The sequence below is a fragment of the Triturus cristatus genome, chromosome 12 (genome assembly GCF_964204655.1).
Source record: "Triturus cristatus chromosome 12, aTriCri1.1, whole genome shotgun sequence".
Lineage (NCBI taxonomy): Eukaryota > Metazoa > Chordata > Amphibia > Caudata > Salamandridae > Triturus > Triturus cristatus.
Genome location: NC_140595.1, coordinates 833415174 through 833434811, shown reverse-complemented (window position 1 = coordinate 833434811; position 19638 = coordinate 833415174). Strand labels below are relative to the sequence as shown.

General features: G+C 47.2%; 1 protein-coding gene across 2 annotated transcripts in view; it reads left to right on the top strand.

The window, feature by feature from the left end:
• The window catches only part of KIF1C (kinesin family member 1C), a 949797-nt gene that overhangs the window by 392246 nt on the left and 537913 nt on the right, over window positions 1-19638 (top strand). For both annotated transcript variants that reach the window (XM_085638138.1, XM_085638139.1), the window contains exon 10: window positions 16921-16996. In XM_085638138.1, the coding sequence (XP_085494264.1) occupies window positions 16921-16996 (76 nt within the window). The remainder of the gene's footprint in view (window positions 1-16920; window positions 16997-19638) is intronic.

Sequence of the window (19638 nt, the reverse complement as noted above, 5' to 3'; positions counted from 1 at the left end):
GGTGTAAATATTTATTGTGTCCTTTGTATTTTCAATTGCTGCATTCTTGGACGTGATAACTTGGTTTCTAATTGCAAGATGTAAGTACAGTTGTATCTCCTTTCTTACAATTGTAAAAGAAATGCAGCTATTGTATGACTACACACTTTATGCCTATGAGGGCTGTAATCATGTCTCCATAAAAGTGTAGCTTTGTAGTCAATAAGTATTTAAAGAAAGCATTAAAGAACAAGGTACAGTGGTACTCTCTGATAATGTAAACCCTACTTACATGCCTGTGCTCCAGTTGGATTAACCAGCACAGTAGCTTGTGTGTTCGTAGGTGCTAAAGGTGACTAAATCCTTTCAGTAGGTGACTGCTAGAGATGTTTCCGCAGCCTTTGACAACTGATTTACGAATAGTTCTGTAATATATGTGCTTATCGCAATTGAGGTAATATCTTTATCCCTCTTTATTCTCTCTGCAGATTCCAAGCTTCTTAACTTCTCCTGTCAGCAGACAGGGTCTTTAATTGTTCAGTGCTTCATGGTCTTGAGCCCTAACAGTGTAGGTCTTCCTGTTGGATGGAGTCTTTACTTATGTGAGTGATGAGAGAGTATTCAGCCACACGTGCTTTGTTGCACACAACAGTTACTATTGGTGTCTTAGTTGTTCCCTTTGTAACTTCCTTCTCCTTCTGCCAACTGATAACCAGCCAGGCTCTATGTTGAAATTAGTGGACCCGTAAAACGAAAATTTGCTTTTACAAACATTGCATTGAAGGTTTGTCTCTTTTTGCTGGATCGTCCAGGTTTGACTGAAGATTAACTAAGATGACTAAGTATGGTAATAAAGTACTTCTGAATATGGGAAGTTACTCACAACTGCAACCACTGTTTTTAGGTCTCGCCTAGCGAACGCAGCGCCTGCGCTGCTTCGCCTTGGCGAGACTATTGTCGTCTCTTTCGTTCGCGAAGGGAGACGAACCATGTGCGCACCCGGCCAGGCGCTGTGCACGCTCATGGCGTCTCCCACCTTGCGCTTGATTTATTACGGCTCGGCCGCTCGCTCCCTCTCTGCGCGCACGCTGTTTGCCTGCTCGCAGTTGCTTTCACTTTTGTTGCTGGCCCCACGGCGTGTCTTTCAGCTCGAATTCCATCTGCTGAGTTTCTCTGAATGCTATTTCCTGTAGTGTTAGCTCTGCTGTGTGAAGGGGCATTACCAGCATTATGATTAGCGTATAAAGTCACCATGTTCTCCCAGTCTTGAGTGCTTAAGTATGGCAGATCTTTTTGCTGGCTCAAGCGTGTAGTTACCAAGCTCTGATCAGCTGATCCACCGTACCGCGCTGTCTGTGACACCATTGTTTACCCGTCATTTAACGTGATTTCTGTATGTATTGGATATACAATAGTGCTCTCTCGTTTGCTGTTATTCTTTTAATTACTTCAGGTAAATAATTCCATATTAATTTTCTCGTTTTCCTTCACCCGTCAGTTTGAGGACAGTTCAAATTAATTCAGCTGGGGACCCGCGCTAGACAAAAGCGTCACTAGTTGTTAGCACACACGGTAAAGCAATAATCCTGTCTTAAATTATAAAGAGCCTTTATCATATGTTTACGTTACGTGGCTTTTGTTCCGGGACAAGTGCCGAGTGTTTCAGGGCAGTCGCTGGGCCTGGCCCAACCTCCGAAAACTTGAGGTTTACTCTCTCTTCCTGAATGAAATAAGCATTTCCTGAAGAGAAGCCCAGTAATCTTAGACTCCTGGGCCCCTTGGGTCTCCTTAAAAGGAATATGAAGAGACTCCTCATAGGAGCGCACCATGTGATCCTCTGCAGGGCCACGCCTGCTAGCAGAAACTCCCTGGCTATTCTCCATGTAAACACAGGCTATCAGGTCACAGCCAGCCTCCCCTGGGGGCACGTGCTCTCGGTTACCATGGCATCAGAGTGCCAGGTTAATGTACTTATGTCCCTGCAGGGCTTTGATCACATGCTTCGCAAATATTGTGCTCTGTAATGCACGCTGTCAAACATTGCATGTGCAATTTATTTTTATTGCATTCTACCAACAGAAATCATCTTCCCATGCTCATATTTCTAATCACACTTGTATAATATCTCCCAGTGAATTAGAGACAGTTTACCAGCCGCTCTACTTGCTTAAACATGGCTTTCCTTTCAGTAGTAGCAGGGCAGTTTGCTCTGCACTGCGCGGACCCAGGTGGAGAGCAGGTCTCCCAGAAGGCGTCCTTAAAGCCCCCGTGTGCCCTTGGTTCACTCACTGCCCTCTATTAACAACAGTGTGCACCAGCAGTGCAAGAGGGCAACAGACGGAGAGACGGGACTCTGCCGTCCTAATCTGCCAAAGGCCGATGAATAACTCCTAAATACAGGAGACTCACGGGGGCCACGTCACATCGCGGACAGGGCCCTGTCATTTTGTGTTACCACTGGGCTGCATGGAAGTTTACCCTATGCTGTTGGTGCCTTGATCCCGGAGCCAGCTCCTCGGAGAAGTCACAGGGGTAGGAGAGGTCTCACATGGCTTCCTTCTAGCAGCAGAAGCGCCTGGCTTTCAAGCACTTAGAACACCCACCTCCGTGATTTCAGGTCAGCCACTTCTTGTATAAAAAAAACATGAGAATCTTTTTTTTTTTTACTTTGAAAATAATGGGTGGAGATTTAATTTTTTGTTTTGTTTCTGTCCCTCGTTCTTCTAACTTCATGCTGATAGGGGGTCTGATGCCCAGTACAAGCTCCGCCTTTCCTGACTGATTTCCTCCCTCCCTTGCCTCTCCTGTTCCACGCAGCACGTTGAGGCAGCAGGATACGGGTAAACACTATACAACCCCTAGCAGGGTACGGTGTTCTGTTCCCTCGCTTCTTTAACCCTCCCCTCTACAGTCCCCTAATTACTATTGGTGTTGAAAAGACATTGTCATTTACAACAGCAATAGCTCTAACTCTTGCAAATGCGAGACCTATTGCATTGCAAATGCTTGTTCACATAAGACTTTAATATCAGGAAAAGGCTTATAGGTCTCTCTTGCATCTGATAGAGATGCATTTCTCTTGTGACTTTGTTCTTACTATCCTAATGTGAAGTTTGGGTATTTAGCATTTGTGTGAACACTGAAATTTTAGCAATTAATGAGTGAGCAATAATTGAGTCTTCTGGGTACTCAGGAAGTTCCTGCTTACTTTTTCAGCACCCAGAAAGGTTTCAAAATCAGTGTGATGCTTTCCCCCCCCAAAAAAAAACCAATCCTGTGTCTCTAGGGAGAAGTTCCTAGTTATTTTCTCTTTTCTGAAGGACATCATAGTAGTGTCTTGTAAACACTGTCTGGTCTAAAGAATACATAGTCTGACTTCTAGAAGATCTCAACTTTCAACATGAGCACATTGATACGAAACCTATACTAGATGGATGAAAGACCATCATAGTGAATAAGTCCAAAGCACAGCAGGGATGCAGCTGTCGCAGTCATCATGCATGACTGTAAATTCTAAAGGAAAGGCTGTATTGTAATATTTTATTTAACTTATTGAGGTCATTTCCATGGGGTAACGGAGAACAGGTTCATCATAGACACAGCGCACCTCCATACGAGTGAGATCCTCAATAGTCTCAAACAGGAACCTAACTCTAACAAATAAATATATCAAGAATGCCGATCAAAGGAACATGTTCCCGTTTTTTCTGTTTTCTTTGAAACAGTTGGAAATGAAAGGAAACCCAATGAATGGTTTAGTAAAAGTGGATATTCATTATTTTTTCAAAATGAAAAGCAGAAAGTGTGGATAGAGAAGACACACCATCTTTTAAAAATATATCTATTTTTTTTTTAAAGCCAAGACAGTTCACTTGACGGAGAAAACACATGCAAAGTGAAGACAGCAGCCACGTCAAAGCAACCAGAACCCAGCCTCCCCCATTCTCTCACACAGATTAGTGACACATCAATATATCCCCTCCCCCAACCAATAGTCACAACAGTGCTACACCCAGACCTGCATGAAACTGGAGGGTGCCTGCATGGCTGATTCACAGTGGTGCTGCCATCAGGGGACCCTGGGCATCCCTTCCTGGCCCTCTGGGCTGAATAGACCAGGTGAATCGCTGTAGCTACGAGGGAGCACCCACAAGCCAGAGACTGAGAGGTTCCTCCATATGCAGATAAGTGCCTCTCCGCCACGCTGTGTGATGTACCATTTGCAACCCCTACCTCCACGTGGCTGAGGACTGGATGGTCGGCCTGCTTTGTGAGTCAAGAGGCCTCACTTGGATGGATTGTGCTCGGGCCACAGGCTGATTGCGGGGCGAGGTGGGCTTCCTGTTGCTGAGCAGCCTCCCGAAGGTATCAATTGAGCCGGCCGCCCTCAGAGGGAGCAGACACGGTGTCATCTGATTGACCTCCAAGGTCAACATTGCATTGAGCGGCCATTGAGGCACTGTCAGTGCATAGCAGCAGTTATCAGTGACGTCCTGACGTGAGCTCCCGTGGATGCTGGGAACTCCAACTTTGGGACTCCGGCTTCCTACCCCTCCTGTTGCCTGTGCCTGGCTGAGACAATCACTCACCTGCCTGTGGCCGGAACACCCTCTTTGGTGCAGCGCAGTCACTCACCCCTATTACTGTGACACTCCAACACCATGGCCATGAGTAAAGGGAAGAAGGATCGCTCCATGAAGGAGATGTTGCTCAAAACCCCAAGCATTCACTCAGATGACTTCTCGCATGCTTCGCAGGCGGCGATATCGCTGGATGCTGACAACCCAGAGGGCCCTCTAACCCGCTAATTCATAGAGGCCCTGTTTGCTTCTCTGCGGGACAACCTTCAGACTATGAAAAAGGAGATCTCTGATAAACTTAGAGATGCGACAGGATAGGGACACCCTCGGCGACAAAGTAGATACAATTGAATTACACAAATCGAGCCAAGATGAAGAGATCGAACAACTCCAACAAGAGGTCCTGCGTCTACATGATCAACACTTAGATTTGCAGGCCCACACCGAAGATTTGGTAAATCGCTCACGCTGGAATAACTTACGCATCAGAGGGGTTCCAGCTGGAGCAGAAGGTTTGATAGCACCTCCTTTGTCATGGACCTTTTTTGCACGATCCTAGAAGCATCTCCGGATTTTGAAATTAAACTGGATCGTACTCATGGAGTGGGGCCTAGGAGATCTGCACCCGTACCCCCTGCGGACATCCTAACACAAGTCCATGATTTACCGCTTAAGGTGCGCATCCTTCAGCTAGCATTGGGCAACGGCCCAATCCAGTTTTGTGGACACAAACCAACTTTATACCAAGACCTAGCCATATCAACTCTTCAAAAGCGCAGAGCATTCCAACCGATCATCTCCCATCTTCATTCCATTGGAGTGTCTATTCAACCTAACCTTTGATAACAACTTAGACCGTTTGGCTGAATGTCAGGGCCAGTCTGGGGCTCTCTACCGCGAGGTGGTGCAGTGGTTACAGGATGTCAGCCTGGTAGATATCTGGAGGTCCCTCCATCCTCAAACACGGAATTATACCTTCTCTTACCACGTGCACAAGACAAATGTTATAGAATATTTTCTGGGCACTTCAGAGGTCGTATCCCAAGGGAAATCTGAGAATACCTCTCTCGCTGTTGGATCATGTGGCGGTGACCCTCACCTTAATCATTTCCCCATCCTGCCCGCCTCCAAAAACATGACGTCTATGAAACATTCTGCCGCACCACCCAGCTGGCTGGCCGTGATCAGGACAGGGCAGCGTATGCTGCACTTCATCTGCGCCACACCTTCTATGTTGGGGTGGATTGCCTGTTGGCAAATAGGCTGCACGACTGCAACAAACAATGGGACTCAACCGTGCTTGACTCAACCGGTGTGGAGCAGAGGGAGGACCCGCACATAGCAGAGGCATTCCGTCAGTTCTGTGTCGACCTCTATGCTGCTCAGGAGCTCCTCTTAGATGCCCCATCCCACTATCTTCCCAGAGCCTCCACCTCCAGATTAACTCAGGCGAAGGCTGCGGATTTAGACCACCTAATCCAGATGGAGGAGGTGATCTCTGCCATCGCTTGTAAAAAACACTCAAATCCCAAGGCCGGACAGAGATGCTGCACTTTTCTTTAAGACATTTTGCCCCATCATAGCTCCTATCCTTACCAGGGTATTCAACACAATTGGAGACCATGCAGCGCTCCCATCGTCGATGTTATGAGCATCCATTGTTGTCATCCCAAAACCCGGGAAGGATAAGCGACACTGTGCTTCGTACAGGCCGATATCCCTGTTGAACGTTGACCTTAAACTGGTTACCGGGATCCTGGTTGCTCACCTAACTCCACTGTTACTCGGTCTGATAGACCCAGACCAGGCAGGGTTTGTCCCCAATTGCCAATGTAGCAACAATACAAAAAGGATGCTCAATCTTATTGACAAAGCGCAGCGCTATGACACGGAGCGCATGCGACTAGCAATCAACGCTGAAAAAGCTTTCGACAGGGTTCACTGGCCATACATGAAGGCGACTCAGCACTTTGGATTTGGTGACTGGTTCCAAAAGAGGATCCTTAGCAATTATACACAGGCAGCGGCTCACGTGAATGGACACTCCTCTGCCCCACACTCAATATGCATGGGCACGAGGCAAGGCTGTCCGATCTCCCCTCTACTGTTCGCTGACTACATGGAGCCTATGGTCTAAAGAGTTTGGGCTAACCCTCTTCTATCGAGTGTTTGCTTTAGAGAGGGAGAGACACACTATCAGTCTCTATGCCGATGACTTAGTAGCTACCCTGGAAGTCCTCTTGGTCTCTTTCCTAGCTGAACTCGAGTTGTTTGCTAGAGCACCGGGCTTTAAAGTAAACATACACAAGTCTCAAGTGCTCAGCCTCTCACTCCAAAACGATACGTTGCTGGAGCTGCAGCACTCCTATCCCATACAATAGGCCTCTAAATCAGTTCCCTATCTTTGGCTTCATCTCACAGCTAACACCCAGAGGACCGTATCCCTTAACTATAAAAAAACGACTTCAGCAGATACAGATGGACCTGCGTTGGTGGCGGGCAAATAGTCTCTCTTGGCTAGGCCGTATAGTGGCCCTGAAAATGACCATGCTGCAGAATGCTGAAGATATTGTTTCTCTTTCATATGCTCCCAGGGATGCTTCGTATTCTCCAACAGGAGATTAACCACTTTGTATGGGCAGACAAGCGGCCCCGGTTGCATAGATATCTCATTTACAGACCCCCAGGCGAGGTAGGACTAGTCATACCGAAACTGCTCAGGTACTATCAAGCCACGCAACTTAGGACTTTAGTGGACTTGCCCCCATCTGCATCCGAAAAGCACTGGCTTTTCATGGACAGGGTGGTCGCGAGGCAGTCCCTATGGAAGATTCCCTTCCTCCACAAATTGTTATGCCTGAAAAGTTTATATCTGTCCCCTACTACTAAGGCCCCCCTTGCTGCATGGGACAGGGTTGCGGTTTGGGATGGATTTACGCCCTTTCAGTCACCCTTGACACCTATACTGGGCAACTCTGACTTTTTTACAGGCCTTGATCCGGTGGCCTTTAGATACTGGAGACAGAAAGATTGCATATCGGTCATTGCTTTGACGAGGAGGGACACTTGTCATTGGAGGACTTTCGCAAAGACCACCGCTTACCTGAAACAGAACGCCTCCGTTACAGTCAGATCCGACACTGGGTGATGCACTCCTCGATACATCCCTACGCACAACGTCACCTCACCCCTTTTGAAAAATGGTTGCTCTCTAAAACATCAGACACCCGTCTTATATCAAAGCTGTATGGCCTCCTTGATTTTCCCTTACTACACCATAGATTCCCGAGTCGGAAATGCTGGGAGCTTGAATTAGGTCGCACACTCACACAGAGGGAATGGGAGGACATTTATTACCGAGTAAGACTTACAGCTTGAAATGTAGCTGGCATTGGAAATGGAACGGGCGTGGGTGATAGTGTTGAGTGGTTTTGCAAGTTTGACAGCGAAGGTCTTCGACCCAGTAATGCTTATTGCTTCTGATTTTTTTTATTTTTAATAATAAAGACATTTAAACCATAAAATTAAATGATTTTTAAGGCGTACTCTGATATAAAATAACTCATATATTCTTTGCTTTATAACAAGAAATCGGGTTAAGTTGGACAAAGCCTTTTAAGAGCAGTTTGGTACCTTCACTTTGTCAGCAGGCTTCTGCATCGTTCAAAAGTCGGTAGATTGATACATTTCATTGCCTTTTCTGTTCCCCATTATTAAATATCAGGGTGCTTAGGGTCAGGAATCCAAAATACTGGGGACTCTGTCCTAGTTTGACTGCAGAAGTGTTGCTTTTCCTTTATGAATTTTGTTTTGACTTCACTGGGAATTTTTGGAGCACTCCATGTTACTGCTTTTCCTGTGATTTCAGTTTTGCTTAGTTAATTATTTTCTCAGCACCAGTTTCAAACGCCCATAAGGCACCTTGTTGAACAGACATGTCTCCTTTGATGGTTTTTATTGCACCACCGCCTTTATAGGCTGTCAGCCTCCTGAGCTGTTTTTTGATTTTCAGAATATTCATTGCAGCCAACGAGGAGGCTGTGATCAGTAGCTACTAGTCCCCCATCTTGGATTACTGGTAACAATCTCAAGGGGCCAAGCTAAGCACAGAAGTCCATTCCAAGGCACCATCCTGGTCTAAGCTGGAGGACTCTAATAACCTGACCCTGGATTCGTGCTGAATTGTAGTGCAGACCGATTAACCTACAAAAGGCATTACATTAGGACACTCAAACTGGTCTATAAGCCTAAAAACTCACAAAAGGTTCCTCTGGCTCTGATGAACCCTTAAGCAGTTCGTCTTTATGACCCAGCTGCAGATCTTTGCCATCTGTTCCTTGAGATTTTAGTGCTTGCATTTAACTCCGTTTCGTCTCGCTGGGCACAGGTTGGTAAGGTTTATAAAATGCAGTGTTAGCCTACATCTTATTCTGAAAATCTCAGATTAGGACTTTGTCACTAAACACAGCCAGCTTTGCCACTGCATCTCACTGATGAGATCCATCAGTCCTTTCTGATCTTGGAAGTATGCTTAGATAGAACTCTTCCAGCCTAACTCAAGAATGGTTACGAGGACTCCCTCTAATGATGAAACTGGTCAACTAAGTAGATCTCTCCCAGTCTGCTTGAATCATGACCTGCAGCACCTTTTGCTGTTTTAGTAGAGTAGCATCAAATACAGCCATTTTAATGCACTACAGTCTAGCCTGCTTCAACTTTTGATATTGGAAGACTGTATATAGGAAACACATACAGCTTTTTATGCCTGCAGATTCCTGGCCTTTTGAATTCTCCCAGATGCCAGACTGGGTATGGACACTTGGAATAGTTTTTACGCATTCGAAGGAGCTGCCATTAGTGTTCTTTGTGACTCCTCTTTGTTGTGGCCAGAAAGGAATGGAGCAATGTAGAGACACTAGCCCTGCATGCTGATGTCAGTTACTTTTTTCTGTGCCCTTGGACGTGGATCTTAAGCTGTGCTCCTACTGATTACAGTTATTAGTGATTCCATCGCCCCCCACCCGCCCCCGGAAAAAAATGTATTGGCAGGGTCAAATTGCTGTTGCCATAAAAAATACAGGTTTCAAAGCATATGTCTGTCACAGACATGCAGAATGTCTTTAGGTGCGGTCTGCTGGCAAGTTATGGCTCTTCAGCAAAAGCTCTCTGATTCACTCGAAGGCAATCATGGAGCAATAGGCCAGACTTTACATGGCGAAACAGTTTGCTGCTCTAAACTGCCCTCCTCAGGTAGGTCGAAGGATAAGGTTTCCAGAAAGAGGCAGAAGAAACACAAGCAACATTGGCTTTGATCTGACAAGTCCTTGCCGTGGGTATGGTTAAAGCTTACTTATCGGGCCTTTGAGCTTTTCATATGTTTCCTCGTGCTCCCTTTATGATGGCACAGTGGGACCTCAATCTAGCGTTGGCCATTCTGGAGTGGGTCCCCTTTTGAGCTGTTCCATAGGTGCATGCTGCAGGATTTTATTCTTAAAGCTGTGTTCCTCTTGCAATTACCTATGCGCATCTCTGAAGTGAATCTCTGGCTTCAGGTCCTTGCGGCCCTGCAGGACGTCCAGGTGTAGGCCGCAGATCCACCTCCTAGTTGGTATTGTTCAGGGCGGTGGATGCTGTGGCACTGATTCAAAAGTGGATTCACAAGCTGAAAGGGAGAAATGTCAATGGCGCTCTTTCTTGTGTATAGTGTCTATCCACCGATTCCTCAGTGGCGCTCTGCCTCCCCATTCTGTGAGTGGAGTTTTGATTCTAAATAGGAGCTGCAATGGATGCAGATGGCGCCATCCCATCTTGTGGCGCACAGGAGCTGCAGTGGATGCAGACTGCGCCATCTTTAGGCGCAGAGGAGCTGCAGTGGATGCAGATGGCGCCATCTTGTGGCGCACAGGAGCTGCAGTGGATGCAGACTGCGCCATCTTGTGGCGCACAGGAGCTGCAGTGGATGCAGATGGCGGCATCTTGTGGCGCACAGGTGCTGTTGAAAGTTTTCAGATCCAGTCTGGTGCTTGGAAGTATTCAAACGGTGAAGATTCTACAGATAGAGTATCAACCAGAAAGACTGTTGCTGACGATTAGTAACTTTTAGTGCGCCTACGAATGGTGAACGTCACCCCAGCGGAAGAGTACATTCTTCCCGACACATCCAGAGCTCTGACGTCCAAAACCCGTCTGCAAGAAATCAGACACAGTAGCATGGCTAGCTTCGCCGACAGTTCCTTCCTGGAGAGGAATCTATTTGGTTGCCATGATTGGAATAGATTCAATGCACTGTTGACATCCCACAATTGAGAATAACGAGGTTCCGGGGGGAGCGAGAGACGTATGCCCCGAAGGAGACGACAAACTAAAGGATGTTCTCCAACAGGCCAACCATCAACTAAAGCATGACCAGCAGAAATTGCGGACCTGAAGGTATTGATGGTTCTGTACACGAGACCGTCCTCTGCTAGGGAGGCCAGAAAATTCAAGATGGCGGACACATCAGCTGCCACGGGTTTGAAACTCCGTCGCATACACCAACGACACCACCAGGTGGACCGATAACGCTTGAGGGTGCTGTCTACCCAGACCTTGGATAAGAAACTCTCAGCCGCTTCTGAAAGGCCTGGGACCGCCCATCTTCCCCTGTAATCCACCATGCCATGAGAGCCAGGGAGCCCTGCTGTATCAACGGGTGAGGACACCCGTCCAGACTGAGAAGAAGAGCTGGAAAGAGGGGGAGTAGGATTGGAGAATCCCAGGGAAGTTCCAGAAGAACCGGAAACCATACTTGCGACCTCCAAATCGGTGAAATGAGCACAATGCTCGCTTCCTGGCGTCGAACCTGGGCGGGGACCCGAGTTATCATCGCAAACGGGGGAAAGGCGTAGCCCATCTCGGACCGCCAATCCTGGAGAAACTCGTCCGTCTGCTCCGCCAGAGGGTCCGGTCTCCAACTGTAGAACCGGGGAAGCTGGTGATCTAGGCGAGAGGCAAAGAGGTCTACAGAGAAGGGACCCCAAAGACTCTGGAGATCCGCGAACACCCCTGTGTGTAGTTTCCAGAGGCTCAGATCGTGGAAGTGGCGCGTGTGAAAGTCTGCCACTTGGTTGTCCTGCCCGTGCAGGTACTCCGCCGTGACTGAGATCTGACGATCCAGGCAGTACTGCCAAAAGTTTGCAGCCAGGTTCGAAAGAGCTCTCGAGCGAGTGCCTCCCAGATGATTGATATACCGGACAGCCGAGATGTTGTCCATCTTGAGAAGGACGCATGATTGAATCGAGTCCTTGGTCCAGCATTTGATCGCGAACGACCCAGACAGAAGTTCCAGACAGTTGATGTGCAATTGTTGCTCCGACGGAGACCACACACCCCCCGTGGTGAAGTCGCCACACTTCGCGCCCCAGCCGGATCTGCTCGTGTCGGACTTGATAACGCTGTCTGGCGCGGACCCGAAAATGGCCCGACCATTCCAGGCTTCCATGTTGGAAAGCCACCACTGAAGCTCTTCCCTGGCCTCCGGAGTCAGACTCACTTTGTGGGAGTATGATCGGCCCTTGCAGAGATGCGCCGCTTTTAAACTTTGATGTGCTCTGTAGTGAACCGGGCCCGGGAAGATAGCTTGGATGGATGCCGATAGTAAGCCCACCACCCGAGCTAACTGTCTGAGGGAAATCTAAGTCAGGGTTAAAGCCCTCCGAATCTTGTGGTGAATTTTTGTCATCTTGCGAGCAGGAAGGCTGAGAGTAGATTCCACTGAGTCTATTAAGAATCCAAGAAAAACTACTTTTTGGGAAGGAACCAGGGTGGACTTGACTTCGTTTATCACGAACCCTAGGTTCTGACGGAGAGCCACCGCGGTTTGCAGGTGCCGAGAAAGGGTCAGAGGATCCTGCGTCATTAGCAGGATGTCGTCTAAATAGACTGAGTCTCTCACCCGACGCCCGAAGACGTTCTATCGCCGGCCGCAGAACCTTGGTGAAACACCAGGGAGTGGAAGACAGGCCGAATGGGAGAGTGGCAAACTCGTAAGTCTTGTTGCGCCAAAGGAACTGCTGGAATCAGCGGTGAGGGGAAAAGATGGGAATCGCTAAATAAGCGTCTTTGAGGTCGAGGCGCGCCTTCCTGTCGCCTGGACGGAGAATATCGCGAAGAAGATGGATTCCCTCCATCTTGAAGTGGGGATAAACTAGCCACTCGTTGAATTTGCGTAAATTGATGACCGGGCGCTGGCCTCCGTCCACTTTGTCTATGAGGAAGAGGTTGCTGAGGAAACCTCTGGGGTGCTGCAGGGTTTCTACTATCTTCCCTTTTTCCAGAAGAGAACGGACCTCCTGATCGACCAGGACGGCGTCCGCCTCAGAAAAACAGAGTGGGTGGGGAGGAGTGCGTTGCAAAGGGGTCCCCTGAAACTCTGTGAAAACCCCTTACCATTTGCAGAACCCAAGCATCCCCCGTGATGGAAGCCCACATTGGGAAAACATTTGCCAGACGCCCCCGCACTTTTAGAAGGGAAGAAGGGAGAACACTCACCGGAAGAATTGGATCCGCCTCCTCCTCTGCCACCTCTGTTCCTGCCTCTGCGTCCAAGGGTAGGGTCAAAGTTCCTAAATCGGGCTTGATCTTGATATTGTCCTTGACTGGAGCCTTGCCCTCTGCATGATTAGGACGGCCGGACGAGCGGCCCCTGCCTTGTCCGGCCCGGCGTAAAACACGAGGGCGAAACGCTTTCCTGATGGAAGTCTGCACTCTATCCAGGGAGGTAAAGGTGTTAACAAACCTCCCTAGCTCCTTTATAAAGGGTTCGCCTAAGAGGCCACCCTGTGCGACTGGTCCCGCTTCAGTGTCCGCCAAGTGTCCCAGTTTGGGGTCAACTTTGATTAGAAGAGACCTGCGCCACTCTGTGGAAAGTGCGCAGTTGGCGTTCCCGAGGAACACCACTACACGTTGGGCCCAGGAGGAGAGATGTTCGGGGGAAATGAGAGAGCCCGAGGCTTTGGCCTCTTCGGCCATATCGAGGATTTTGGTAGCGGGGCCAAAGACATCCAATAGTTTGTCTTGACAGGCACGGCAAGACCTGTTGATGCCTTTCTTAGGGTCTTTGACGAATTTTTGTAAAATGGTAGCCATTCTGGGGTCTATCTCAGGAGTGGCGGCTCCCTTCCCTTCCAAGGAGGGACGGGGGCACTCTGCCCTAAGGCAACTATGAGCTGTAGGCTCGAGAGGACGGCGGATCCTGCTGGCCACATACTGGGCGACCTTCTTGGAAGGGGCCCAGTCAGAGGAGCGTGGATGCAAGACGTCGTCCGGGTCCAGCATGTCCGCACACAAATTTGGCTCGCTAGAGGTTGGCGCTGACTTGGAAGGAAGCCAGGGACGGGACTGTTCAGGAGAGGCGTCCGCATCCCCAGGGTCCCCGTCTGCCGAGGTATGAGGGGGTTACCGGCGTGGCAGAACTGGCAAGAAAAGCCTGCTTAAGGTTGCTAAAAGCATCAGAATCCACCCCCGCCTTCTTAGCACGTTTGGCTGGTGGTTGGTGTAAGTCCGAGGCCGGACGGCTGGGGGAAAGACCTTTGGATGAGGCCTGCACGGCTCTGGCTAGCTTTTCGCAAGCCTGGTCAATTTTTCGGGACAGTCGCTCTTCAAGAGGGGTAATGGCCTGCTCTACCGCCTTATGGATACAGTCATCAACCGCATCATAGAAGTCATCATCCCATGGAAGGGCCGCAAGGGGGTCCCCTTCCCATTGATCGTCCTGATAGACGTCGTCTTGATAGTTCTCCATGGAGGTAAGTAAAGTAACAGGTAAGTGATGACTAGAGCAGTAGAAACTAGGAGGTAAACCTCTAATGAATGGGGGCTGGGGTCAGCCGGTAATAGGGGCGGGCAGTGCTCGCAATTTAAGGCCCAAAGCCTGGGATGCAAACAGCCCTGGTGCAAATATATATATATAATTAATTGGGCAGTCTGCCAGCCAAAGGACCCCTGCAGATTTAATCTGCGCTACAGACTCTAAACAGAGTGTTGTTGGCCTAAATAATACTGACCCCCAGGCAGTGAAACGCTGCCAAAGACTGCTTAACAACAGTTGCAGACCAGTGAAAACAGGCGTTCAAGGGGCGTGTAAATGAAATTATAACTAATAAATGCCTGAAGGCAATATCACATACCCTTTTCAGGGGTGTAAGGCAGACGCGACAAGGCTCTCGCGGCGATGCAGCCTGGGATCTGACGCGCTGAGGAATGCGCGGAATCCCAGGCACACGCCGTGTCAGAGACGCGCTCAGGCGCCCTCTGGCTGCGTCAGGACGACACCGCAAGCCGGCACCGATGTACGGCCGCTAGGGAGCAGGGAGACTCCCACGGCCGGTGCGAGGTGCTGAGTAGCGGCGCCTCGCAGCTGAATAATCCCTGAGACAAAGACTCGAAAAAACAGCAAAACGGGTGCCACGCTTTTAAAATGAAAATATGGCGCGCGCGCGCGCGTCCCTAACTAGCTTTCGAGCATAAAACACAAAATAATACAAAGAAACATCGGAGGCTGTTTAAGCCTTGTAATCAACAAAGTCTGCGATCGAACAGTGCAGAAAATACCAATCTTGGTGAGAAACAAAATTAGCAACACAAATGTGAATTACATTACAAAGCAATACAAGTAAAAGGAGACTTATCTTGGCTGCAAGCAGCGAAGAAAGAGGAAGGATAATCAGGGACAGAGGACTATCAGCTACCTGGGGACTCCTGATTGGTGCAATGGATGGGACACTCTATCTGTCGACACTATTGTTTTGAGGTTGTTTTCCCTATTGTTCATGGGAAAAGTAGTTTTGACTTTAAAATGGCTGCTATTCAATAAAGTGAAGAAAGAAAAGCATAATCCTTGCCTCCGGTCCTGACATAGAATAGACCACTCGATATCCTGTATGGCGTTTCTCTGCTTTATTACTGCAATATTATGAAAACAAAATTAAAATATTTAAAAAATAATAATAATTTGCTAAATATTGTCAATAGTTGTTGTTTTAGAACAGGTCTTGGTTCTAATCCCAGCGTGGCACCAGCATGTGCATTTTGCGATTCTGGTTAACACTTTCTCTCTCTGTGCCTGATGTCAATAAATATGTGTAATGTTGTATGAGTATATACTACGTGTGGAGTGACGTCTAGCATTTTACATGTTCCTGCAACTCCTGCAAGATTTCTATAGCGCCAAGACGCCCTCGGGCATGAGCTGCGCTTAACAAATTATATTTACATTACTCCATCCTCACCCACCTTGTATCTTGTTTTTTTTAACTGATTTCAGCTCAACCCTAAGCCATACTGTGCTGTCTAAAGTGTTGTGCTGCCAGGTCTACATTATATTCAATGCCTGAAATAAAATATCTGCATAACGAATATTGTTAATTTGTTGTGATTGATTGAATATGTAGTAATAAAAAATCAACTAATCCCTGGGGTCAGTCAGAACACATAAAAGAAACTCTGCTATTCAGCAACAAAAGTGTTCAGCCAGCCATAAATGTACAAGGAGAAGAAATGGACACACAAATTCTCAGCTACTAAAACTAAAACTTACTTCAGTCATTGGCAAACATCAGAATTTTGAAAGGTAATACTATTTTGTCCACCACAAGCCGAGAACACTCAAAGCTGACGAAAGAAAGGCCTGGCCATTCCTCTTCCCTTTCGACGCGCTAAGATCCCTCTGTACTTTAAACGTGGTGCTTGTGGGAATATATATTTTTTTTTTGCGACTGACCAAGCAGAAACAACTTCTGACCTCCTGAGTGAAGGCAAATGCCTCAGTGAGTTGGCATCAGTAGTGCACTTTGTGGAGTGTTTCTACTTGTAGGCAAAAGGAAATTAATTTATTACAGAAGTGGCAAAGTAAACCTAAAATATTCACTCTCTAGATGTAACCCCATACAGTTCTTTCTGCTGACAGGATAGTCCAATTGATGGGTGTCTGTAATAGTAGGCTGTGGCAAGCTAGTTTCATGGGTAAGTCATGTTTACTGTGAAGTAGATAGTTGTAATACCTCGCACATTCTCTTGAGTTTGTCATTTCTGTACACAGTGGGTCTTCAAGGTAGATTGTCTGTGCTCGAATACCTTTTAAACAATGTATTAACAGAAAGACATGACATTGCTTTAAGACATGCCAGGGAAAACCCATTGCCAAGGTTTGCATGTTAATTTCATTTTCAATGTTACTTATGGCAGGAGATGACTGGGTGGCTGGAGTTGAGATTGTGAGGCAGGACTGCAGGTAGGAGTAGTATGAGGTGGTGTTTAGTAAAGTATGATAAATGTAGGTTTTACTGATGCATACTCATGCCCGCGTGTACATTTTTGATTACAGCAAAATAAGAAGAGAAAGTCTGATTTCATCCCGTACCGAGACTCTGCGTTGACCTGGCTCCTTAAAGAGAACCTGGGTAAGTTTGGAGATCATATGAAACCTGCTCTTTGTTTACCTGCACTGTGGAGGAGGCTGAAGACTTGTGTGTGAAACAAATCTGCATTTCAAAAGGGATAATATTTGCTGTCTTTTCTCTGACAGTTTTTCTGTGGATAATTGACAACGTTTACATATTTGTCTGCTTTTCACATAGGATTCATGCAAACAGTAGAACAACTGCACGCATATTTGGAAATCCAGAATTCGTTTTTTTGTTAAATGACCACATTTTATTGGGTTTAACAATGCACAGCATCGTCCTCTGAGATTTACAGATCGGTGACAGAATCCAGAATTAGTTTAAAATTATATATTGTGCATTCCAAATATAATTCAGTTTAAAGAATCGTTCAATCAATCAGTAGACTTGTAGGGTTCTTCTCGGCACCCTTGAGGTTATCCAGGAGCTGGCAGGGTCCAGTTGGTTAGCCGAATAGGCAGGTCTTCAGGGACTTTCAGAACTATGGAAGAGATTGGGAGGTCTGTGGATGAAAGGGTAGCTCATTCCATGTCTTAGCTGCCAGGTAGGACAAGGAGCGACCTCTGCATCTGCTATGTCGGGGTCAACAGAAGGTAACATTTCTGTCTTTGTTTGTATAAAGAAGCCAAATAAAGTACCTAGTATTGTACATTTGACTAAAAGTATGTGGAGAAAGTGGCGGTGAGAAAGCTTGAAGCCTTGGCTGGCAGGTTTGAGCTTAAAATTATTCCCATGTTTTCAAGATCTAGGTGTTGTGAGGCTATATTAGGAAAGTTACATTTGTACTAAAAAATATGAGCTCCTTTAAACAATGACCAGTTGAGACTGGCTTTCAGAACTGAGCTACTGTGTAATCTAAGGAGGGCTGTTTACCTCAGAGTCCTATGCGTTCTGTCCATAGTATATGGTTATTTGATGTGGTTTGACAAGCGAGGAAAGAGGTGGGCATATCGTTTTTATAGTTTTGTTTGCAAAACCTAAACTTGTATTTCATTTAATAAACCGATGTAAACATATTCTGATTATATTGGGAAATGGAAGACATATCAAAAGAAGTCTTAGAGAAAGTGGAGGTGCAGGAAGGCATTGTCTTCTTTTCCGCCCTTGAAAGGACGAGGTCTGACTATCCACATCCCTTTTCATACTAGCCATAACTGTTGCTCAGTGCCATCGATACCTTTCTCTGAGCCAAAATTCCACCAATGTTTTACGTTGATGTCACATGCTTCATTATAAGAACATTGGGTAATGGAGAAGTATCAGCATCCTAGCTTCCATTCTTCACACCAAGGATCCCTTAGCTGAAGGTTCTGAGGATCCAGAGGAAGACGGACATCTTCTCAGATACTGGAGCCGACACTGGCCCTCTTCCACGGCGGTGCAACCAACATATGATGCATCTGAAATAAGAACAGCCTTCATAGGAAACTGTACCTTCTAGCACACATAAGGAACTAGCTCTGAAAACACAGCCACAAGATACGAGTCCTTTTTAGGATTGCATGAAGGTGAGCACCCCAGGGCTAAACGCAGAGTAAGCAAAACCAGAAGCTAAACTCTTTCAAAGGGCCACTCTAATATTGTCGGCCCTGTTGAAGATCACCCTAAGGAAGAAAGTGCAAGGGATGAATATTAGCATCTTTATGAACACCTTTGAAAGTGCATGTTATAGCATTCCTGCTACTGCTCCCCACTGCTGATGTACAACACCTTGACAACACAAAAAGATGATGGACGGAATGCTGAACATATCAAACATTCACCCCAGTCACAGATCTAGGTTAAAAACATTGTTTTGTTGCTCACCATGCCATCCCAGTTGGGACACAGCTATATGCACATCAGTCTTGTCCCTGCTCCTCATGGGAACAGTCCAGCCCGAACGGCCAAGCCAGGTCCTCCCTGGACCGGAAACAAGCATCCTGTGACTGTTTTGGGGGTAACAACCCCTCATCAGCTCAGCTTGAATCCAGTGGCACAGTGAGCACAGGACCCACGTCTAGGCATACCCTTCCCACTTAGGCAACTATGGTAACACAAAAAGATGATGGCCTTAATGCTGAACATATCAAACATTCACCCCCAGTCACGGATCAGTGTTAAATCTAGCATTTTTAGCTCACCATGCCACCCCATTGTAGACCCAGCCATATGCAAATCAGTCTTGACCCTGCTCCCCATGGGAACAGTCCAGCCCGAAATGCCAGGCTAGGTCCACCCTGGACTGGAAACAAGCTTCTGAAATAAGAACAGCCTTCATGGGCAACTGTACCCTCTAGCAAACATAAGGAACTAGATCTGAAACCCCAGAAACAAGATATGAGTTCTTTTTAGGATCTCAAGAAGGTGAGCACCCCAGAGTAAGCAAAACCAGAAGGTGTAACTCTTTCAAGGATCCACTCTGATATTGTCGGCCCTGGTGAAGATCACCCTAAGGAAGAAAGTGCAAGCGATGAACATTAGCTTCCGTGTTAACACTCTTGAAAGAGCATATTATAGCATTCCTGCTACTTCTCTCCGCAGTGGTCATGTACCACACCAGACACTGTCACATATTCAGATAGGGGTGCATATAATTACAGTTTCTAGACACCCTTCCACGACTCCCCCTTCCCCACCCCTCACCCACAACTTCTCCA